Source organism: Zootoca vivipara, chromosome 6 (genome assembly GCF_963506605.1).
Source record: "Zootoca vivipara chromosome 6, rZooViv1.1, whole genome shotgun sequence".
Taxonomy (NCBI): Eukaryota; Metazoa; Chordata; class Lepidosauria; order Squamata; family Lacertidae; genus Zootoca; species Zootoca vivipara.
This window is the reverse complement of record NC_083281.1, coordinates 71,490,231-71,515,384: the sequence shown is the minus strand read 5'-3', so window position 1 is coordinate 71,515,384 and position 25,154 is coordinate 71,490,231. Positions and strand designations below refer to the sequence as shown.

Here is a 25,154-nt window from a genome sequence, read left to right as displayed (position 1 = left end):
CTTTATCATTTATATCCCTTCATATCTTTTTATTCTAAGCATGTGAGCATGCCCCCTTTTAAATAATATTTTTTTATATATTCAATGATGGCCAAACTTGGCCCGCCAGCTGTTTTGGGACTACAATTCCATTCATCCCTGACCACTGGTTCTGTTAGCTAGGGATGATGGGAGTTGTAGTCCCAAAACAGCTGGAAGGCCAGGTCTGGCCATCACTGGGCTAAATAATAATAAAGGCGGGGAAGTCAGTTAGGCTAAATTAGGGTGTCAAGGAAGGGGAGGAGGAGGAAAGTGACCACCTGTGATGCTTATAAACTGAGCACGTGGCCTAGCTACCTGTATCCGTATATTAAAATATACGAAACCGCCACCAGACGCGGCGTGGTGGGGTGGGGAGAAAGCTGCCCCCACCTCTGAGGAAGAGGAGTCCGCTCAACTGGGCCGGCCAATAGCTCGTCTCCGCGGCTGCTTTATCACAGCTCGCACCTCCCCGCGCCCTCAAATGCAAACCTCGGGCCCCGCTCCGCAACTCACCTCGTCTCGTCTCGTCTCGTCCCGCCCTTTCCCCGTCTTATTCTAACGGCGGTTAGCTTTCCTTTTCCTTTCCGCGTGCTCTGAAGTGACCGTTTAACCGCCGGCGCCGCACGCATGCTCAGTACCGCTCCCAGCTTCTCAGCGGCGGCGCACTTGTCAGCGACGGTCGGCCGATTTTGTTTTTGTCGCGGTTTTTAAAAAAACAAAAACCCTTAATTTTTAGTGTGAACAATTAACATTAAAAAAAAAGTTTGTTTATTTGGTTTTCAGGTCAAAGTTTTACAATCGCATATCCAAACAAGATTCCAAAGAATCTCCTGGACTTCCCTCCTCCCCTTTGTGGATCCTATTGTTGATCATTTCCTCCTACATCTTTTATGATACAGTAATCCAAATCTTTTACATCTCCATTGTGTCCAAGATTCACCATTGAACTACAAGTGTTATTCCAGTCCTGCTAACAGTTTTAACTGTTTACAATGATTTTTAAGATAAATTATAAATTTTCCTCATTCCTTATGAAAATTTTTCTTCTATGAAAGTCTTCCTGATTTCTGATTCTTCCCGTCATTTTTGCCAATTCGGCATAATCCATCAAGTTAATCTGCCATTCTTCTCTGGTCTTTATCTTCTTCCATCTCAACAATTAACATTTTTAAAACAAACTGATCAGGCGGAGAAATTGTGTGTGTGTATGTCTGTGTGTACACGAACACCAAATTTTTGTCCAATTGGTGTTTTTTTTAATAAAAAAACCCGTTAATACTGTAATTTAAGGGGGAAATGAATGTGTATGTCTATTTATATACAGACATCCACATGCACACACTATCCACTCACAAAAATAGTACTGTATTTAAAAGGGATTCCATCCCTCTTATAATGAAGAAGTTGTTTGGTAACAAACAACTCCATTATAAGAGGGATGGAATCGACCATCCCTGCTAACAATACTCTGCATCCTTATCAAGTACGCCTCCCACAATTCTTTGCAGGAAATCATGGCTGGTCAAAGTACAGTACTTTAAATGTATGGTGCTGTACAGTACTAATGTGTCCATGTGTAAAACATCTTAAGTTATTCTCCATCATCAGGCATGTCCGCTTTTGCTCAGCCTGCACAACCTCCAGGGTGCATGGTGGAGAAACAAAATATACTGTATACTTTTAGGTTTTGCCTTCCTCCTGCCTCCCCACTTGGAGCCTGTTAAGAGAGGTATAAGTGAGGGAACAAACTGTACTGCCACCAAATAAACTTAATGCAGATCTTCATCATACATTTAAGGCGCACTTAGTGCACATCTAAAGCACGCGACTCCCCACAATTTTTGGGGGGGGGGAGTAGTTTGCTAGTGTCGAGCTGTTTGGAGACCCCTGTCTCAACACAGAGCAGCTAGCTCTCTGCCTTTCTTGGGGGGCAAGTCCTAAGTTCCAAGCAGTTGATCTTGCCATGGGTGTAACCAAGGGAAGCAGGGGGGTTGCCCCCCTAAATCAATACAAACCAATACAAATCTGAAGTTTTGCCCTCCCCCCCCCACAAAATTCCTGGTTATGCCCATGGATCCGACTATACAAATATGACTTTATATACTGTACTATTTCTGTAATGTAACTCCCATGGTCATGCGTCAGCTGCAAAGAGATCTGAGAGCTTGGGTGTTTTTTTTAAGAAGACATTCTGAGAGCAAGAGCTGGCTGGACACTGACTGATATTATTTGTGATACCTGGTATTGACAACAGATGTGAAATATTTAAAACAAACCTGAAATACGGCTAATATAATAGCATTCTAAGAGATACTGCATAGTCAGAGGGTTCAGTTAAGCCTAATGAATATTTCTGTGTGATTGGCAAATAGTTTCTCTTAAAAAAACACAAACCTATATACACAGTGATGTCTTGGAACATTAAATATAGATGGTTCAATAAATCTTCTGTGTAATACCTCTTGTACAACAGAGACATAGCAAGACAATTTGTGCAAAACTGCTTTGGATGCAGTTTGTTATCTTTTGCTTAGCTATTCCAACACCCAAAACATAAAACTAAAGAGACAGACATTTCTCTTGGTCTGTGTTACTTCCTCCCCTTACGCTGCATCAAATCTCAAGTTTCTTAATTCCAGCTGGAAGATGGGATGGAGGAAACCCAAGGTCCCCTTGTAACCGGCACACATGGAGGACACTTTTTCAGTAGTTTTCTATTCATTCCTCAAACTAGTTAGGAGCCAGACACAGCTCAAAAGCTCCAGTTTGGACACATGTGAAATGTAACAGGAGGGCTTTAATTTCAACTTTTAACTTTATGTTTTTTAAAAAATAAGAAAGCTCCTGACACAAACTATTAATAGGGCATCTTCTTAATTTTAAAGAAAACAAGATGTGTAACGGCTCAGTATATCTTAGCAACGATGAAAACAGCCAAAGCAATGTTGCTAAAAATAAATATTTATTTTTAAAACAAATTATAAGAATAAATTACAATTTGACATTTTAATGCTAATTTAAATGCACATCAGTTGACATTCTGAAATATAAAAACTGAAAACCCAACCATACAATGGAATTAATTCTACTGCTGTTAGACAGCACTAGCAAATTAGTGTGTCTAGAAAAGTGCCTTCCAAAAGCAGAGCTTCTGAATATTTTAAAAATAATCATTATTGATTGAATTTACAGAACTTATGCTCATGTAAGGCTGCAATCCTAAACTGTCATTTTGAATCCCAGCTAAATAGGGAGCTTCACTTCTGAGTAAACTTCCATAGCGTCTCCACATTTTAATGAGAAAAGCAGAATAGTTCAAGATACTGAATTATATTTATAAAGGAACAGTTTATCCCAATACTGACAAATGGCCTATGGTAGCCATGGGTAACTATTGCTCCACTGCCTCTTCAGGGCCTTAAATCCATAAATGTGTAGATTAAGGTCAAGTTCTTAGCGGACAGATGTCCACCCCAGAATTGGCACATTTGCACAAAATTTTAGCCAAGGAAATAATTACTGTGGTACACAAATGAAAGCCTAAATCATTCACATAAGGCTTGTGGCATGTAGATAAAGTGGCACAAGAATGTATTAATTCCAGCTATGTTTGAAATACATGTTGCTTATCAAGATGTGAAGCTCCCAGGACAGCTTATTCAAGAACTGCCATTGCGTTGGTAGATATAAAAATATGTAAACTATTTTTAAAATACTATAATTTACTATTGCAATCTGCATTGTTTCCCCTTTTAAAGTCCATTGTTATTGGATTGATGTGTTTATATTTGGGCTGGATATTCACATAGATATTTACATTATTATGGTCTTGTGTCACTATCCGGTGAAGTCTACTGGCGCCTTTCATTAGATCTTCAGTCTTTTTATCTGTCATCAACACTGGTTTTCTTTCTCCTGTAAAATCGGGATCTTCTGGATATAGCTCATCACCTAAAAAACATTATGTATAACTTAAATTTTTATGTAATATTCAGTATTTCAGTGAACTTCATTTTAGGTACTTCTAGAGATTTTTTAGCTATTTTGCTGTTGGATGGATTGGTAAGATTCAAAACTGGTTTTGTGACAGTATTTTTCATAAAGGTTCTCTTGACATACAAGAATGCAAGTAATCAAGTATTCCAATGAAATAATAAAGTGGTTCTTGTTCTATCTGTGCCAAGGAATATATTATGAACAATGAATTTATAGGGAAAGAAGAGCTTTAAGGCCCAGCCTGCACATACAAATATGCTCAGTTCAGACATAATGCTATACTGAGAGTTACAATTACAGTGGAACCTCGGTTTACGAACACCTCGGTTTACGAATTTTCGGTTTACGAATGCCACGGACCCATCTGGAACGGATTAATTCACTTTCCATTACTTTCAATGGGAAAGTTCGCTTCAGTTTATGAACGCTTCAGTTTATGAACGCTTCAGTTTATGAACAGACTTCCGGAACCAATTACACCCATGCTTCGGGTTAAGTACGCTTCAGGTTGAGTGCTCCACAGAACCGTCTGGAACGGATTAATCCACTTTCCATTACTTTCGATGGGAAAGTTCGCTTCAGTTTATGAACGCTTCAGTTTATGAACAGACTTCCGGAACCAATTGTGTTCATAAACCGAGGTACCACTGTACTAGGATAGGTAGCCTTAGGCTATTCTATCCTCTCTATTGATGAAGAAAAGAAATTTGGTGCTTCTGGCCATGGTTTTGAAGAAAACACTTTCCTATAAAATGGGAAATCATGTTTATTCTAAGTACAGTTAATTCAAAGAAACCAAAATCCTGGTTTGCCTGAATTGCAGTTAGAATAGAGCCGTTGCACAGTTCTGCATGACTAAGAAGTATATGCAAAAAGGAACCTTGATAGAGTATCTGCAGGGTTACAGAAATGCTTAGCTTCAGTAAAGTGGATGCCTCGTGTGTATTTAGATCATGCCAACAAGATAAGCAGGTAAACAAAAAGACTGGATGAGGGGAGTATCAGGAGAAACCAGAACCGCCTCTTTGCTTTACTGGGGAATATAAATGTATATTATTCATCTCCAGTTTATAGCTGGCAAACCCTAAGACAAGTAACATTGTCAATTTTCTGTTTTTGGTTCAGCAGTGTTGTGACCATGCATATAACCCTGTGTTCTGCAGATACTCTATCAAGGTTCCTTTTTGCATATACGGTACTTCTTAGTCGTGCAGAAGTGTGCAACAGCTCTATTCTAACTGCAATTAACTGACATGCAAAGGATTGCACAGTAAGGCTGCAACCCTATGCACACTTATTTGGAAGTACCGTTAACCCTACTGAACGTAGTAGCACACACTTATGAGAAAAGATGCACAGAATTACATAGAAATATTTATAACATCATTCAAGAAGCAAACATTAAGCCTAATAATAGACAAGACCCACAGATTACACTAGTGGCTAATACCAGACAATTCAGAATAGACATCCCTTATTGGGAAATTGTAAATAAATCAATTCTTCTTCAAAACACCATCTTAATAAGATGCACTGGAATTTGAAAGTACTTGTTCTTCCCAAAGAATGAAAATAAACTTTTCATTGTTAAAATAACTACCGGTAATCCAAATGCCATTTTCATCTACCTGGTAAAATCTGCATATGGCCATCTGAAGCAATCATCAGAACAGGCATCCAACGCTCACATCCTTCTAAGGCTCGTTCAGAGGCAAACCTATGCAGATCATGAAGTGATGTGAAATTGCAGAGTCTGCAGAATTCATAAAACTGAGGTGGTGCTATCGAGATGTCTTGGGACTTAAAGAGTTCAACAGCTTCTAAGGGCGTTGACCACTGAAAAAGAATGAGGAATAAGCTGATCTCCATAGTTTGTGAATTCCCATTGAAAGGAATATTCTGAATCACCTGAATTGTTTCTGCACTAAAATATAATTTTGCAGCAATTCTAAATGCTCAAATAGATGTGATGTCTGTGCCTTCAGGTCTACAGGAAAGCAAAGGAGCACTCAGAAGATATTTAGGGGCAGAAGATATTTAGGCTGCACTATGGATTCTCCAGCTTGATCTCATCTTTCTTCCAAAAAGCTCAAGGCAGCAGTCTCCACACCCCATTACTACCCTCACAACAATCTTATGAGGTAGGTCAGGCCAAAAGCCAAACAAAACATATTTTTTGTGCTTCTTCAAAAAATGCTTAAAACAGTTTGCTTCTATTACATAGAATCATAGAGTTGGAAGAGACTACAAGGGCCATCCAGTCCAACCCCCTGCCAAGCAGGAAACACCACCAAAGCATTCCTGACATATGGCTGTCAAGCCTCTGCTTAAAGACCTCCAAGAAGGAGACTCCACCACACTCATTGGCAGGAAATTCCACTGTCGAACAGCTCTTACTGTCAGGAAGTTCTTCCTAATGTTTATGTGGAATCTTCTTTCTTGTAGTTTGAATCCATTGCTCCGTGTCCGCTTCTCTGGAGCAGCAGAAAACAACCTTTCTCCCTCTATATGACATCCTTTTATATATTTGAACATGGCTATCATATCACCCCTTAACCTTCTCTTCTCCAGGCTAAACATACCCAGCTCCCTAAGCTGTTCCTCATAAGGCATCGTTTCCAGGCCTTTGACCATTTTGCCCTCCTCTGGACACATTCCAGCTTGTCAGTATCCTTCTTGAACTGTGGTGCCCAGAACTGGACACAGTACTCCAGGTGAAGTCTGACCAGGGCAGAATACAGTGGTATTATTACTTCCCTTGATCTAGATCAGGCATAGGCAACCTTGGCTCTCCAGATGTTTTGGAACTACAACTCCCATGATCCCTGACCACTGGCCCTGTTAGCTAGGGATCATGGGAGTTGTAGTTCCAAAACATCTGGAGAGCCAAGGTTGCCTATGCCTGATCTAGATGCTATACTCCTATTGATGCAGCCCAGAATTGCATTGGCTTTTTTAGCTGCTGCATCACACTGTTGACTCATGTCAAGTTTGTGGTCTACCAAGAGTCCTAGATCCTTTTCACATGTACTGCTCTCAAGACAGGTGTCACCCATCCACAGCGTTAAGAAGAAATAAAAGCCAGGAAGACCAAATTTGAAACTTTCTTCTGATCTAGATTAAGGCTCCTTGTTTCTTGCTAAAAAGTATTCATTCTCTAGCTGCTATTTGCCCCAAACATGCAAGGATTGGCCCAAGGTCACCTACTGAGCTTCAGGGCTCAGCAAGGACTTGAACCTGGCATCCTCCTGCCCATCCTACACGGGACACACCAGAAGGGTGTAGTCTTAAGCGATGTGGGCCAAGGTCATTCTCCATAACTTGTTGCCAGTCTCTGGGCTCAGACTGTGAACATGTTCATCACTGTTTGACCGAGCATAAATCGCATTGTGCTATGCAGGTCTTGCATTCTGGTAAGCATGCTGAGACTTGCAGCCTAAAGAAGAGAATGCCAATTTTATGTGAGCTGAGAGAAGGGAATGCTGATGCCAGGGAGCCAGCAGGGTGCTATTTAGAGAGCAGGATTGGGAAGATCTGGATTCAAGCTTCCCACCAGCTATGAAGCTTGCTGAGTGATCTTGGGCTAGTCCCAAGAAGGAGAGTTCTGCTGTATCAGGCAGAGGCTTATCTGACCCCAAGATTCTGTCCCTGCAGAGGCCAACCAGATACCAATGAAAAAGCCACAAGAAGCAGCACATGACCACAACAGCCCTTTGCTTCCTGACACCTGGTATCCAGAGGCAAACTGCCACCCTCATGGCTAGTGGCCACTGACTAGTAAGCATCCCTTAGCCAAACCTGCCTAAGGGGGCCCATCCAGAGTCCAGCCTCCTGTTCTCACAGCGGCTGAGGAGATGTCCCTAACGGGAAGCCCCAAAGCAGGACCTGAGCACAAGAGCACTCTCCGCTCCTGTGGCTTCCAGCAACTGGCATTCAATTTACTGGCACTCTCCTGGCTAGTGGCCACTGGTTAGTAACCATCTCCTAGCCTAGCAGACCTCACAGGGTCGTTGTGAGGATAAAATGGACAATGGGGATAAAGAGGGAATCCTGTTCAGCGTCTTGACATCTGTGGTGGAGCAACATCAAAAATCTAATACTGTAAGTAAATGTTTCCCTCGTGTAGATGCAATGCCTCCAGCCCGAAGACAGTATGCTTTCTCCCCCGCACTAATAATAATAATAATAATAATAATAATAATAATAATAATAATAATAGCAGCAGCCTGGTGTCAGAAGCAAACATGTGAGGACAACACACCTTTTCTCCCCCACTGGGCTAATAAAAATCAATAATATAAATCAATAAGAGTAGTAATAAAAATGATAAATCTTCTCATGTCTGAATTGTGCATGTGAAGATGGCACACCTTGCCCCCCCCCCCAAAATCAGGCTAATAATAATAAATAACAACAATAGTAGTAGTCGTCAGGCCTTTTTCCCCAGCCACAGGAACTCAGTTCTGGCAGTTCTCAGGTGGGCGCCTTCGCCATTATAAGAGAACAAGGGAAGGCGTCCGTGGTGAGTTCCAGCACCTCTTTTTTCTAGAAAAATAGCAATACTAGTAGTAATAAAAATGATGACAAAAATCGCCTCATGTCTGAAGCAAGCGTGTGAGGAGGGCGCGCCTTCGGGACCCTCGGCTCTGCCAGCCCCGCAGCCGGCGGTGGCGGCACTTCGTACCCGTCCTGCTCACCTGGCAGGCCGTCACCTCCCCGTCGTCGTGCGAGGCGACCGGCGGCGCCTGCCCGAGGCAGCAGAGGTAAAAGGCGGTGTCGTAGCGGCGGCCGCCTCGCCCCGCGCGGCCCACGGGGGTCAGCCAGTTGCTCCACTCGCGCAGCGCCCAGATGTTGGGCACACAGCTCAGGTGACGGCACAGCTGCAGGAAGGTGCTGGGCTGCCGCTGCACCCGCCGCCGCCACTCAGCCAGCTCCGAGGCCGGCGGGAGGCGCTCGGCGGGCAGCAGGCGGGCCGGGCCCGCATTGGCAGCGGCATCAGCGACCGGGCCAGGCAGCACCAAGAGGACTCCGGCTTCCTCGAAGGACTCGCGGATGGCGCAGATGCGGAAGGCCACGTCTCCCGGCAGCGGCGAGCCCAGCTCCGGGCGCTCGGCGGCGAAGAGCGGCGCCCTCGGGCCTCGCACCGAGCCCAGCCCGCAGCGTGGCCCGCCCGGCAACAGCTGCAGCCAGTCGGACGAGAAGTCGGCCGCGTCCGCCACGCCGCCCGGGAAGACGTGGGCGCTGGGCAAGAAGGCGCTCCGCGGGCTCCGCCGCAGCAGGAGCAGTTCGTAGTCGAAGCCGCCCGCCGCCGCGGTCCGAGGGGGAGACGCGCCCGGCCCGCCTGCCGCCAGCAGCAGCGTCGCCGCCTCCCGCCAGTGCCGCAACCGCCAGCTCATGTTGCGCGCCTTGGCCTCCGGGGCTGGCGGGAAGGGTGAGTCCGGTGCCTTCACGTTCCCGCCTCTCCCGCCTCCTCAGGGCGGGCCTGTTGCCGCCGCCACCCTGCGGGCTCGCCTTTTGAGGCGCGGTGTCTCCTCAGGGCTGCCAGGCAGGCGTTCGGAAAGTGAACGGCGCCCCCCCCCCCCCTCCGCAACAGCGTCTAGCTTTTGAAATGACTATTAGTGTTGTTTAAACTACTGGTATTTGTATTGTTATTTTAATACCCCTTGACTGTTAAACGATCTTCGGCCTTCTAAATGTGTTTGCGTGTGGCATTTTTATTATAATTATTATGTCCCGCATTTTGTGTTTTTATGCAGTAAACCGCCCTGTGATCCTCGGATGAAGAGCGGGTTATAAAAATGTAATAAATAAACAAATATTTCGCTCAACGGGTATGTGGCCACATTAAGGAAGGTGGAAGTCCAAGAACAACTAAGGAAGGAGAGAGCGGAAAAAAGAGAGATGGCGTTAGCATGGTAAGTATACGGGATAAGTGTGAAAGCAAATATACACAAGGTTCACAATGACAGGCCGGGACAAAGAAAACAAATGAGTGTAAAAGATATGCCCCCCCCCCATTTTTAATTATTTAAATTAAATTAAATTAAAATATTTATACACCATTACGTCATTAAAAATATATCAAAGCTGCTTGCAGCAATAAAATTTAAAACTGCACAATAAAACTCACAGAGAGTTAAAATACAGGTGCCAGTTAACCATTGTGAAATGCATTAGCAAAAAGGAAGCAGCCAAGGTCAGAGTCAGAAGTAAACTGGGACTTACGCTCTGTGTGTGTTTGAGATTGCAGCCTGAATTTCAATTGAAGGGACTTGGGATCTAATCTCTATTCATTCAACTGCCCACAATCAGTATAACCTACCGTACCTCACAGGGTGGGTGTAAGGATACAGTGGTGGAGTGTATGTAACTGTCTTGAGAACTTTAGGGGAAAGGTTAATTTCTTTCAAAGTATATATATATATATATATATATATATATATATATATATATATAATCAGAGCTAGTGAGGTAATTACCTGTATAGAGGACCTGGGATATCTTGATTCAAATACCTGCTAAATCATGAAGTTCATTAAGTGACCCTAAGCCAATAACTTTTTGTTAGCTAGACTACAGCCACAAGAGACTGACTTTACATCCTTGGTAGAAGGGTGGGCTAAAAATAATAGGCAGCTCAAATATTCTCCTTATTTCCAAATTGTGTGTGTAGCAGGGGCAATCTCCAGCATTAAACTGAAACGCACCCTGTAGAACAGGGGTCAGCAAACTTTTTCAGCAGGGGCCGGTCCACTGTCCCTCAGACCTTGTGGGGGGCCGGACTATATTTTGAAAAAAAAATATGAACGAATTCCTATGCCCCACAAATAACCCAGAGATGCATTTTAAATAAAAGGGGACATTCTACTTACAAAAAAACACCAGGCAGGCCCCACAAATAACCCAGAGATGCATTTTAAATAAAAGGACACATTCGACTTGTGTAAAAACATGCTGATTCCCGGACCATCCGTGGGCCGGATTTAGAAGGTGATTGGGCCGCATCCGGCCCCCGGGCCTTAGTTTGGGGACCCCTGCTGTAGAAACTCAGATTAATTTTCAGTTGTCTGAAAAATCCCACTCGGTACTTCTGCAGACAATGATTTATTGCAGGGGTCCCCAGACTTACCGGCGTTTGGGCCGGTTCCCACCGCGCCAATCGCGTGGAGGACGGGGGAGCGCGCGCCTGTGCGGGCCGGCCGGCGGGGAATGTGCGCCCGTGCGCATGCGCACGAGCGCTTACTGGCGCGGCGGCGCGCTTCCAGGGTAGGAAAAGCGCCGAAAATCCGTTGTGCGCATGCGTATGGGCCTCCCCCGACCCGGAAGTGCACCAGAAATGACCTCTTCCGGGTCGGGAGAGGCCCATACGCATGCGCACAAAGGATTTTCTGCGCTTTTTTCCCGACCCGGAAGAACGCTGCTGCGCTGCGCACCGTAAGAGCGGGCGTCATCGGGCGTCGTTGTGGGCCGGATTGGCAGGCCACTTGGGCCGCATCCGGCCCCCGGGCCGTAGTCTGGGAGCCCTGATTTATTGTATATTGTTTTACAAAACATTGTGGGACTCACTTCTGACAAATCTTGCTTCAAATGGAATCTTGTTGATAGAATAAAACACACTTACATTTTCTGTCTGAGATGTATACGCACATGAGGGATATATAATATCTAAACATTTTACTCCATAAATAAATAAATAAATAAATAAATAAATAAATAAATAAATAGATAAATAAGATTCAGAATGTGAAACAGTAGAGATGGAATAAGGTGTTTGGGTCTATAATGTACAACTACCAAGATAAGGTCTGCAAATCCACAGTGATGAGTAAATGGTAGCTTTGTAGAACTGACCCAATATCTTTTGGTTCCTGAGGCAAAAGACAAGAGGATGCTCCACCCTCATCCCATGTACTTACTTCAGTACTAGTGGTGGGACAGCATCCTCTGCTACCACACCTGATGGCAGCAGCCAGCAGGCTAACTTATGCAAGGCATACCACATGGCACACGCTACACTGTCTTCCAGTAGCTCTCTGCCGCTTCTTCACTGCTCCTCCTGACTCGTGTTTACTCTCTTCTCAAGTACTGCAGTACAGCAGAGGCGGAATCAGCATGTGTCACGTAATTAGAGCACTCCATGCACACATATAATGACTCTTGGAAAGTGCAGACTTATCTGCTTCCTTGCTTGGCAAGTGACCTTTCTATAGTGCTGTCTATAGTCCACTGGGAAGGTGACTCAGTAGCCTGGTTCACACATGTTTTATTCAACCTGTGAACCATGTCGATCAGTTTTACGATGATTTGTTTACTGCCAACAATCCAAAATCTTAAGCCATGGGTTGTTGTTTACTTATGAGCCTTGGTTTGGTTTAACACTTGTTTGTTACATGGGTATACATCCATATACTCCCAATTAGCTAAGTACTGTTTTTCAAAAGCCAAGCCATGCGCCCCCTACTTTTGAATTTCTTTATATCTCAGTGGTTTTTGTTAAGTGAATGGTACCATGGACCCCCGGGTAGGTTATGCGGACCTCGGGGGTCCACGGCCCACCAGTTGGGAACCAGTTCTAGGGAATCCTGGGAATCTACAGACAAGCTGTCCAAAAGACAATTTATACAACAAGTATAGGCAGCATGTGGTGTGCCTGTATTGATTGAGCCTCAGCCTGCTTCCTGAAGTGCACACACTTCCCATTATTCTAAACATACATTTATATATTTATACATTATTAATATCATATCTACATTTTGATGCTACTGTAAGAGCTTTGAAATTTTACCATCCAATCTATGGGTAGGCAAACTAAGGCCCGGGGGCTGGATCCGGCCCAATCGCCTTCTAAATCCGGCCCATGGACGGTCCGGGAATCAGCGTGTTTTTACATGAGTAGAATGTGTCCTTTTATTTAAAAGGCATCCCTGGGTTATTTGTGGGGCCTGGCTGGTGTTTTTACATGAGTAGAATTTGTGCTTTTATTTAAAATGCATCTCTGGGTTATTTGTGGGGCATAGAAATTCGTTCTTTTCCCCCCTTCAAAATATAGTCTGGCCCCCCACAAGGTCAGAGGGACAGTGGACCGGCCCCCTGCTGAAAAGGTTTGCTGATCCAATCAATGTAGCAGTTGAAATTATTGTACACTGCTCCCTGATCTCACCCCCTAAGCTCATTGAAATCAATGGTCTTAAGTGTTGCTAACTGCACAGAATTGCAGCATAAAGTGCTTTTGGCTGCAGGCCAACAGATGCATCTAAGAAGGTCCAGAATACACAATGCATTTGGCATTCTCTATCCTGGCCTTGTGTTTTGTTTTGTTTTTAAGCAAGTGCAGCCTTTGGATGGGACTGTGGGAGAGGGGGCTGATAGTGAGATTGCGGCAGCCAGTGGATGTGACATCCTCAGTAGTAAAGAGCAATTGGGGGGGGGGTGATCTTAGATGAGGAAAGAGTGAGATCATGACCGCCCAGTGATCACCATAGCCAAGGAGAAAGCAAGTCTCTGTGTCAAAATCCAAAAGATTATCTTTCCACTTCCCTAGAATCTATTATCCTGAAAGTAGTGGCCTTCTTAGGAGATGCAGTCAGTAGCTTTTCCACGATTGGTGTCCTTTAATTTGTCTTTCAATTAAGCCAGGATGCAGAATTCCAAAATTGCATCTCCACACTTTATGACAGTACTTCCCTTCCATGGGAAATAGTTCAGAGAAATGGAGAATGCATTTGCTATGTTTTGTCAGTAGTGGGGGCTAATGGACCAATTTTTTTATTAATTTTTTTTTTACTGTTGAGTTGGACCATGCCAGTTTGTAGAGAGTGTAAACTCTGAAATCCCTCTCAGTGCTTACTAATTCATGTTCATAAATATCTGAGATAATGCCTTCTCCCATATCAACCTGCCTATGCATTAGGATCAGCAGAAAAGGCTCACCTCATGGTCCCTGCATTAAATGAAGTGTGTTTGTGTGGAGGCCCATGGAAGGGCCCTTGCAATGGTGATTCTGCAGTTGAACGACCTCTTGACTGAAGTGTGTGTTTCTCCAACCTTATGTTTTTTTAGATGCCATGTAGAAACTCACATTTTTTCAGACTTTTGGAAACTGATGGATTAAGACACTTTTATGATGTGGTTAATTGTGTAACTTAGGATCATTACTTTAATGTTTCTGTTTCTTGTGTTTTTAGATTACCTTACTGTTGTAAATCACTGTGTGATTTTTTGGGGGGTGGAACAGTGGTATAGAAATCACTTGAGAAATAAAAAAAGAATGCTGAAAAACTGTAAACTGCTCTTGCGCCTTTTGGCCTACCAAACTGCTTGGCTGCAAGTTCATTTTGATACTAGCTTGGCAGAGTAGCAGAGGTCAGCCAGCTGGCTGATTATGTTTGCCGGGGGGGGGGGGGACTGGGATGAAACACCAGCATAACTATAATCAGACACACACGCAAGACTGGACATCTGCTCACTCTTTCTCTTATACGCTATACAAACTGTTTATCATTAATTTTTTATTAATATATTCTCATCATTTCCTGGCTGCAGTACTCTTTAGTAAGTTTCAGTGAACTCAGTAGAGCTGACCTATGAATAGTCAAGTATAAAATTGCCCCGTTTAAAAATGATAGATATGGGGCTGTATCCAACGTTCTCTGTCCGCCCTTTCACTTTTTTGGAATGTTAATATTATACAGCAGAAGAATCCAGTTTGCAACAGTTGTACTAGAGGAAACTCATTGCACAACTTGTGGGGTTGTGCAGCAAAGTTAGCAGCGACCTGCTTCTGCATTTTGTTGTGCAACAATACAAAACATGTTGCCAGTGGAACCAGTACTTTCAGTACTAAGGGACTTTAACTTAGCATCACATACAACCCACAATGTAGAGAATTATTTGGTCTTTCTTTATTGCAATATTATTATTGCTATTTTTCTTCCATTCATGAAGTGCCTGAAATGTTACAAATAAGATGGTCCTTATCCATAGGCCTGTAGTCCAATAGACATGACAAGGGAAAAACAAGCAAATTCAGGTACCAATTCTTAAAGGTTACAAAGTTATGTAATTGTTTTTCTGGTAACTGGCTGATTATGGGCTGTACCAAGCTAGGTTTTATGCAGAGTAGACCCATTGAAATTAGTCATGTGAATTAATTGGGTCTACTCTTGGTATAACTAGCATTAGATATACAGTAACCTAATAATATAAATGACTTACATATTTGCAGATATTTTAATTTTTGAGGTGAAGTTTTTTCCAATGTCCTTAAAGGATAAAAACCATTCTTAATACAAAACAAGGGATCATCTGTAAGTGACTTCATGGATTTACCTGTTACTATATTTCCTGTAATTTAATTTCCCTTCTTTTCCAGAAAAGTGCTAGTGAGCATTTAACTGCTATGAAGTAGCTAAGTGAAATTGTTTTTATTTCCTCCTCTTTCACTGAGTGCATTAGAAATGGAGATTTAGAAACTATTATATACCTAGTCTATGTTCTAAAGTCTAATATGCACCCTAATTACAAGTAGCCATTTTTTAAGAGTCTAGACTGTTCTCTTAATTTGATTTCTGTCAAGAAATTATTTTAAAATCTTAAATTCACATTGCATTCTTAAGGTTTTTGTATTAATGTTATTTTCCTTGCCAACTGTAGAAGAAATAAATAAGTTACATGACGGGCTCTGATTTAATAGCTACTTTTAAATGTTGAAATATTCATGGGGGAAAAAAAAGGCTTCCCGGAGTTCACGTCCAGCAGATATGGATTTTGCCAAATAAAGAAAATACAGATTGATTTGATTTGTCATTATCCTTCTTTGAAAATAACTTGTTGTAAGAAAAAGATTAATGTCTACATAAAGAACTGCCTTGCTTTCAAATCTGCAGTAAAATAATATAAGGCCCAGTTCAGACACAGCCTCACAGCCTTCTCCCTTCTCTGTACATAAATGAAAGTGAAGTCTTACTTCACTTTAGAACTAGCCATAGTTGTGCATTGTATACAAACTCAGTTAACTGAAGTTTGGGCTTGTCATCCAGATTAAAATAGAAAATGGTTAGTTGCAAAATGAGCCAGCATCAAACCATAGCTGGCATGTTTAAGTTACCATTGTTTGTTTTAAACTAAGATTCCTAGTCTTTATGCAGTGCTTAGCTGTGCAAAATATACCTGGTGGAATTATAACATGAAGTTTTGTCATCTCATCTGTGCAATTTACTTTCATATAGACCGACTTCTTATTCCTTGCTTTAATGCTATTCAGATACTTGGCATATGCACAATTTCACAAAAGATTTAGAAAGCAGTCATTCTTCAGTAATCCCAGTTGTACTGTAGGCTGCAGCTGAATGCTCACGTGTAGCCCTACTATTCCACTCAGACCTCAGCCTGCATTAAAAGACTAACATAATCGTATTGAGAGAAAGCATTTAGAGGACTATAATCCACTGGTCTTCCTGAATGACTTTTTACATAATGAAAATCTGTGAAGGGTAAATATGTTGATGAGGAGCTTCACAAACATTTATTTATATTCAAATTATTATTCTGCACTCTTAATTTTTAGCCGGAAGGCTAGGAGCTTTAATACCTCTTGGATTTTGTTTATATATAGAAACAATCCTGTGACACATGGCCTTCCGGGTTATGTTGTTTTGAATTTTAATTTAATATTTCTTTTTTCATTACCGGATCTTTCCAACTGATTTTGGTTTGCTCATTTTTAACCTGCGAAAAACAGATGAAACCTTTAAGGTTCTTTAGTTCAACAAGCAAAGATCAGCATTCAGTGCTTGATTTTTCCAGGTGCAGACCCCTTGGCTTCAGCTCATCACCATAAATTGTAATTGAATTTTTCTCTTTCTGTCCTCTCTATAGATTTCCAAAATTTTTCGTTGCTGTGGATCTTGGGGTGAATGTAGGGCACCAGTGTTCTAAGAGTCAGTGTGCTGGAGTAATTCAAAAGCTGACACCCCCACCATCTAAGTCTAATTACTTTAAAGGTAGTGACACTTTAACAAAATTGAACTTCCAAGTGAATGTGGTTATATTTCTGAGAATTAGCTTAGGTGCCACGCTATAAAACTGAATTCACAAAGTCATCTGTAAGCAAATTCCCACTGCATTACAGTATATTATATATAAAGCAGTTGATTTGATAATATTTAAACAGTGTTTTGTGCTTCAGCCTTACACGCATATATGTGGACAATAATAAATTCTTTGCAGGCGAGATACCACTCAGTAAAATAACTATGGAAGTTTACGACAACTCTCTAATGTGGTGGTGGTGTTTCACAATATAATAATGAAATGGGTTATTTGGAGTGTGTAGGCAATTCAGTATGGGTAACTCAGTTTGATTGATAAGCTTATGCTTGGGCATCTGCCTTTTTTTTGAAAAAATGACTGTCACAAACAGGCTGGCAAGTTGACAGAACAGGCTTTATTTTAAATAAATAATAGCAACAGGCTTTATCCTGAGCACAAAAGCAACACTTTTGCTCAGATGGAATGATGCCAGCTCATTATAATATTTTAACACTTCCATATTCATACTAAAACAATTCTGTAATATGAACCCGACAAAACATTTTGAAGTAAAACCTGGATGTTATAAATCAAAAGTGCTTATTTCCTTTTATATTGCACACTCTGTATTTATAATTACTGGGTTATCATCATGGTCGTAATACATTACTTTGTCATACTCTGTAAAATACAGCAAAGTTTGATTTTAAAAAAATCTTATTTTACAAAAAAAAGACTCCCTCTGCCTTTTCCAGTGAATATATACATTCTTAAAAATTACTAAGGCTGTAAACATAAGAAAATAACCAGGCCTTTAGAAGTGTGTGTGTGTATGCATAAAAGCCAAGCTTCTGCTTTAAATTTGTGATCCAGTTTATACATAACACTTAAGCCAAACCATGGCTTGGTCCAAATGGAGATTGTGGCTGCTTTGCTTCTTCAGTCCTGTAGCATGTTGCCTGAACCAAGGGTTGTGGTTTGTTTCATTCCCAAGAAACCATGAGCTGCAACCAAGTTTTGTTTGGCTTACAGCTTGTGATTTGCCTGGAGGGGACAAACGATGAGCGCAGGGTCAGATGACTTACTAGGTTAAACCAAGGCTTATCTCACAGCTGCAGAAGACCAGGCCAAGAGCAAAGTGGCAGCAGTCTCTCCTCTAGAAGTCTAAATGCTTGTACTGTACTTTTGTGCCAAGAAATTGTTCAGATGACCATTATGTGCAACCTGAGCTAATGTGATTTTGTGTGTAAAATATATTCAGTACATCACAATCTAGTGGCTCGAGTGCTAAGATATAAATCGTAGAATTGTAGAGTTGAAAGGGACTCTGAGGGTCATCTATTCCAGCCCCTGCAATTAAGGCAGGCTTCTTCAACCTCGGCCATCCAGATTTTTTTGGCCTACAGCTCCCATGATCCCTAGCTAGCATGACCAGTGGTCAAGGATGCTGGGAATTGTAGTCTCAAAACATCTGGAGGGCCAAGGTTGAGGAAGCCTGAATTGAGGAATCTCGACTAAAGTATCCATGACTGATGGCCATCCAACTTGTGCTAAGAAACCTCCAATGAAGGAGATTTTACCACTGGAGGGAGTCCGTTCCACCGTCAAAGAGCTTTTACCATCAGAAAGTTATTCCTAATGTTTAATTGGAATCTTCTTTCTTGTAACATAAATCTATTGGTTCTGGTCCTATACTCTGGAGGAGAAAACAAGCTTGTTCCTTAATCCATGTGACAGCCCTTTAGATATTTGAAGATGGCCTTCATGTCTCCTCTTTTCCATGCTAAATATACCCAGCTCCCCCAACCATTCCTCATAAGACTTGGTTTCCAGGCCCTTTATCATCTTGGTCATCCTCTGCTGCACTCGTTCCAGCTTTTCATTATCCTTCTTAAATGGTGGTGCCCAGAACTGGAGACAGTACTCCAGGTGTGGTCTGACCAAGGCAGAATAGTGGTGCTATTACTTCCCTTGATTTAGACACTAAACGTCTGTTGACGTAGCCTAGAATAGCATTAGCTTTTTTTACTGCTGCATCAGATGGTTAACTCATGTTAAGCTTGTGGTTCTACTGAGACCCCTAGATCCTTTTCACATATACACCTGGCAAGCCAGTGTTGTTGTTTAGTCGTTTAGTCGTGTCCGACTCTTCGTGACCCCATGGACCATAGGAGTGCCTGGCGTGCTATGGTCCATGGGGTCACGAAGAGTCGGACACGACTAAACGACTAAACAACAACACTGGCAAGCCAGGTGTCCCTCCATCTTATATTTGTGGAGTTGGTTCTTCTTGCCCAAGTGTAGAACCTTACATTTGTCCCTATTGAAATTCATTTTGTTTGTTTGGGCCCAGTTCTCTAATCTGTTAAAATCAGCTTTAATCCCAATTCTGTCTTCTGTGGCATTAGCTACCCCTTCCAGTTTGGTGTCATCCGCAAATTTAATGAGCATACCCTCAATTCCTTCATCCAAGTCGTTTAACCACAGAATAATAGAATTGCACTGTAGAAGGTACCCCAATGCTCATCCACTCCAACCCCATGCAATGCAGGAATCTCAACTAAAGCATCCATGACAGATGACCATCCAGCCCCTGCTTAATTAACCTCTAAGAAAGGAGAGCCTGCAATCTTCCAAGGGAGTCCATTCCACTGTTGAACAGCTCTTACTGTCAGAAAGTTCTTCCAGTGTCTCATATCTTTCACACTTCCATAGAATTTTAGCTGTTATATTTTATTCCATTGATTTCTACCTAGCAAGCTAAACCTGTCAACATGTCTTCTTCCATATCACTATTTAAAGGTATGAGAGTCTTGACCTCCTTTGCATCTGGTCAGCTTAGTAAACCATGCGACAGGCAGCTGTGCCTAGGTCACATTGCGCATGTGATTACACTGGGCGTACATGGAAGATTAATGGTGGACCCATTAGGTAATTAGATAGTGGCAATCCTGTGTCTTAGATCATTTGGAAAACAAATCTTGTATGTCCGCATAATAGATTTACATCTCATAAACCTGACACTTTTACAAAAATGGATAGAGAAAAGACTGCACCCAAGTTGGAACTAAAAAAAGTTAATGCATCTGGATTTCCTGTTTGTTCCAGAAAAAAATACAACCCTTGGTGTGCAAAGAATATACAATCTGTTTCTGATTAAAATACTGCTAGCTGCAATCCAACGATGCACCCCCCACTCTGAAGTTTAATGCTGCCATTTGCAGACCAGCTTTAAGTGCAAGGTGTGTGAACCACACTGAAGAAAAAGGTCTAGCCCTTGTAGCAGTGAAGACAGCCATCACTACCTCTCATGAACAATGTTTGAAGTGAAACAGTGGTCAAAACACGGGATCAATAGCAGCAGTTTGAGTCTATCTACATATGCAGAGGTACTTTAGCACCAATATGAGTACACAATTTTGACATCATTGTCATCTCAAATACATAAAATCCAAATTCCACCTCTCAATTCCATTTTTGGACTAAACACATATTTACAATCAAATATCAAAACACTTTTGATACCTTGAGTAATTAAGGCTGCTGTCTTGCTTATTGAACACAGGAGGATTTATTTATGTGTTAACATGGTTTGAAGTCTTGCCTGGTTGCAACCTCTACAGAACCAAGACTTGTTTGACGGCCTGCTGTCCAGTGCTGCCTGCAAACATGCAGCACAAATTTCACTAACAAGACTGCTGTTAATGGGTAGCCTGAGCCAGTTTACTCAAATAACATATTTAGGAAGATTAATGGTTCATTCCTAAAGAGAAGCAAGTTATGGAATTAGGTTCTCATTTTGTGCATACTTACAGGGCATTCTTTTCCATAAAATCCCTGTAGGACAGAAGTCTGTCTTGAGTATATTTGATCTGAAATATGGTCTACCTGTATGCAGAGAATTTTAAGTTTTGGCTTACAAGTACTGTACTGGTAAATAAGTGTAAACTTAAAATTCTAAGGAAACTAATGTGGGTACTGTATGATGTAGGCATCACATAGAGTTCAAGAATGGTCAGTAAATCATTAGTCTTAATAGATTTGCTAGGTACATACCTACGGTAAGTATATGCTTGTGAAGGCAGAACCTATAGGTTTTCACTGGCAGCCCCGCCTCCTATGCATGTTAGCTCAGAAGTTAAAGTCCAGCTATGCTCAATGGGACTTTACTTCCAAGTAAGTACAAAAAGCATTGCAGCTGTGCAGCCTGATCCTATTGCAGGTAGGTCCCACTTATCCCAATGTTGACTAGCTTTCAAGTGTTTTTAGGTTTGCCGACATCCATTGAGTCCATCATGACCTTCCATGTAAATATACAGAGAACTGGGCTGCATGTATCCAGTTTGCAAGGACATTAATGAGACAAGCATACTAATCCTAAACATGCCATATGGAAGATCCTTTGAAATTAATGGGACCTAATTCCAAGTATTACATTCAGGATAGCTCTATTAATAAAACTTAACAGATTTGTCAATAGCAGACTCGTGCTCTTAGCCCAAGTGACTTAGGGTCAGGGTATAAGATTCTGCTGCCTGCTTCTTAGTAATCATACAATATATTCTTGTTAGCCCTGTAGCAGTTGCTGGGTGGGTGGATGCTCTTGAGTTAGCCATTTGATTTAAATGTAATGAGCTAGCCCATAGTGTCAGACCATATAAATCAGTCCTGTCTAGAGCAGGGGTCTCAGGTCTGGGCCCCGAATGTGCTCCCAAGCTCTCTCTTTTCAGCCACTGGAACTCTCCTGAGGCCAGACATCCTCCCCAGAAAGTTGCCCAGAAGGGAATGTGAACTTTGGGCTGAAAAAGGTTCACCATCACTGGTATAGAGAAAGTGGAAGTAGCTCTTTAGGAACTCATGTAAAGTAACTTAGGGCATCCTATCATGCAAAGTATATCACTCTATCACAATGCCAATCCAAAACACATATCACCATTGCTAGGAAATCTAACACTGGACAATTGTAACTCATGGGTTTGTTACACCCAAGGGTTCAGATTAATGTTTTCACCGACTTGTGCACTTAAAAGTTTGAAGAGGTTGAAGCTTGACCTGTAAATCTTCTTACCGCTTCAATTAACTCAGTTAATTCAAGGGGCAAGTAGAGAAGCATGTTTTGTGCACATGAGCAATACAGTCCTAAGCATGTTTATTCAGAAGTTAGTCTCACTTACTGCTAAGTAGACAGGGATGGGACCACACTTTCAGTTGCTTAACTTTGTTGCCTGGAACTGCTAATTGCTGCTAAAGTGGTTAGAAATGTTCAGTAACACCTTTGTAGTTTGAATGAGTGGAACTGCATGTTGAGTATACTGTTCTTGACAATCCACTGTGACTGAAATGAAATGCTGCTTTAAAAGCCATTTCAGATAGGGCCTTGTTTGCACAGGAATGCTTCATGCATCCCCTTTAAAGATACTGTTCCACAGACAGCTTAAAAGAGGAGCAATGCCCTCTTTTACATAATGTTTAGCTCCACTGTCTAGCTCCGACAGCCCTGTGCTCAAATGCTGCCATCCAAGTCACATTTGTGCCAGGTCTTGGGTATGTCAGGATTATAAGATTGATACTAATCTTCTTGGCTCTGGCAGGTACATATGTAAATCTCATTAACAGTAATAGGAGATGTACATGTGTAAACTTCAGACTGTCAACGTGAGATCATGCCTCTTCTTTGCACCATAGAATCAGAGCGGAGATCAAGCACAGGAAAGGGTTCTCTGGAATCTCCAGGTAAGCCTGGGAAAGACCCCTGTCTGAAACCCTGGAGAACCACTGCCAGTGAGCAAAGAAGCATAATGCTGTGTTAGATGAACTAATGGTCTGACTTTGCACAAGGCAGATTCATAGGTTTTAACGTCCTGTTACAGCATTAAAAAAATCAGTGATAGTGACTTGTTTTTAGGCGACATTGACACCCCAAATCTGAAACACATTATATGAAAGTCCCACTGAAATAAATGGAATCTTCTTTATAAGTATGCTCAGGATTATAGCCAGAGCCTGCATTTAAAGCTTCAATTCTAAGCCCACTTACCAGAGAGAAAGTCTTATTTAACTCAGTAGAGTTTACTTCTGAGTAAACATACTTGGGATCTTGCTGCACTCTAGCTTCACTGTTTTAGAAACACCACTGTTCAGCTTCCACGCACAAACCATAAAGCCCCAGAGGAGTTGTGCAGTGCAATCTTATTTACTCAGAATTAAATCCTGAATCCACTGGGACTTGCTCCCAGCTCAGGTATGTGTATCCATACATGATTTCAAAGCAATGAATGCACCTACTAGGAAGGAAATCCTACTGTGAGTATGTGATATATGCATTAAATATAATGCAGCATGTGTGCGCATATGCTGTATAATTATAAATATATATAAGGGGGGTATAATGCAGCATCCTTTCTGGAAGATTTGGTCTGAACAGGCAGTGTAGCATTTAAACTTGACTGACAGTAGACAAAGCAGCTGAACTGGTCCTACCCCACAGCAAACTATAAGTGGTAGAATATGTTATGCAACAGTGAATTGAACACAGAGCTTCTTAAGGTCTCTGTAAATGGTGCTTAATCTTTCTCCTGCAGATTTGGATTGCCTTTCACAGTGTACGCTGTGCCAAAGTGCAATTAGATCCTATACAACAAAAGAAGTTCAGGTCTCTTAAACCATTTGGTCCTAAATTCCCCCTTCCACAAAAAAAAATACTATCAGGCTTAGCACACAGGGCTAAAAGCATACTTCTTTTAGAGAGAGAAAACAAATCCTGAGCTCAGGACCACAACATCATTTATGTTTGTAGGAAATTATATGTAAATTTATAGGTGTCTCCATTTTGCCACTGAATTAATTCCCATCTCCAAATCATGTGCAATTTGTAATCAGTTTGTAAACATAGACCAACAATAGAACCTAGTCACAAACAATACTTTTTTTTCTGCTTACTGAGAATAATCTTCTATAAATAGCGAACAAATCCCTACTATGGCTGGGAGTTGTAATGCTGCCACGTACCTTAGATGGACTGTTCTTTAAAGCTAGAATATCGCACAAATCCTCAGGCTTAGGACTTGAACAGAACACATCCCCTGCCCCTCATTCCGGCACAGGGAGCCCATCCCATACTCTCCACCTCCCTCCACCCCTTTACTTGGAAAACCATAATCTGGGGGGGACAAACGCCTTTCCTTTTTCTCCCTTATCAAGAAAAGCCCAACTCTTCTCCTGGACCTGGCATCCCCCACCTTAGGAGAGCTTTGCCACACACACAGCCAGGATGATGGCGATGAGAAGGACGGCAGTGAAGATGATGCCGGCCAGCACTTTGCTGATATCGCAAAAGGCCTTGCTCTCCTCCACCTCGATCATGCCGATGGAGGAGGCGCCCACGCTGATTGTGGACTTGAGCTCCGCCCCAGGGTCCTGCTTGGCCTCCACCGTCCATTGCGGGACGCTGACTTTCATCTCCATCTCGTACATCATCTCCCCTACTTGGTTGATCTCGTTCTCCAGGTCCTTCAAATCCACCACGTCGATGTTGTTGTCCGCCTCGTATTTCATGTTCTGGACGCTCATGGCCCGGGCGGCCACCCCGGAGGTGCCGCCGCTCATCCCCGTCTGGATGAGCGGCTTTTTAGGTACGTTGAGGGGAAACTCCTGCCCCAGCTCCAGGGCGCGCCGCATGTCGGTCTCCAGGATCTCCAAGCAGGTGGAGAAGAGAACCCAAAGCCGCTCGAATTCCGCCCTGTCCTCTTTGCTCACCGTCTTGTCCCGCAAGGCGGCCGTAAGCTTGTTGCGGTTGGCCACCGCCAGTTCCTGGGCTTTCTGGCGGGTCTTTTTGAGCTCCTCGCGCAGGTTCTGCGAGTCCGAGGTGCCGCCGATGGTCAGCACCATGTGCCGGTAGCAGGCCGTCACTTTGCTCAGCGCGTCCAGCAGCGCCTTGCACTCATCCTTCGCCATGGCGCGGGCCGGCCGGGGCAGCCGGGCTGCCGCTGCTTCTCACGGCCCTACGCGCTGCTCCTCCTCCCCCCGCCGCCCCTCCTTCGAAGCTCAGCCCCGGGCCCCGCGCACATGGCAGAGCCCCCCGATCGCCCACAGCCCGCGCTGCTCACCGC

At 42.7% G+C, this 25,154-nt stretch overlaps 3 protein-coding genes across 3 annotated transcripts in view; 1 reads left to right on the top strand and 2 right to left on the bottom strand.

Moving 5' to 3' along the window:
- Window positions 1–1,837: 1,837 nt before the first annotated feature.
- NUDT19 (nudix hydrolase 19) lies at window positions 1,838–9,446 on the bottom strand. The gene is made up of 3 exons (XM_035116897.2): window positions 8,715–9,446; window positions 5,646–5,853; window positions 1,838–3,972 (listed from the first exon to the last, which is right to left on the bottom strand). The coding sequence occupies exons 1-3, from the start codon at window positions 9,411–9,413 to the stop codon at window positions 3,737–3,739; spliced, it is 1,143 nt and encodes a 380-aa protein (XP_034972788.2). The 5' UTR covers window positions 9,414–9,446; the 3' UTR covers window positions 1,838–3,736.
- Window positions 9,358–25,154, top strand: part of ANKRD27 (ankyrin repeat domain 27) — a 71,342-nt gene continuing 55,545 nt past the window's right edge. Inside the window, exons 1-2 of the mRNA XM_060276097.1 lie at window positions 9,358–9,448; window positions 9,774–9,932. Coding sequence (XP_060132080.1) covers window positions 9,930–9,932 — 3 coding nt within the window. The 5' untranslated portion in view covers window positions 9,358–9,448; window positions 9,774–9,929. The remainder of the gene's footprint in view (window positions 9,449–9,773; window positions 9,933–25,154) is intronic.
- On the bottom strand, window positions 19,293–25,057 carry RGS9BP (regulator of G protein signaling 9 binding protein). The gene has a single exon (XM_035117244.2). The coding sequence runs from the start codon at window positions 24,997–24,999 to the stop codon at window positions 24,286–24,288; it is 714 nt and encodes a 237-aa protein (XP_034973135.1). The 5' UTR covers window positions 25,000–25,057; the 3' UTR covers window positions 19,293–24,285.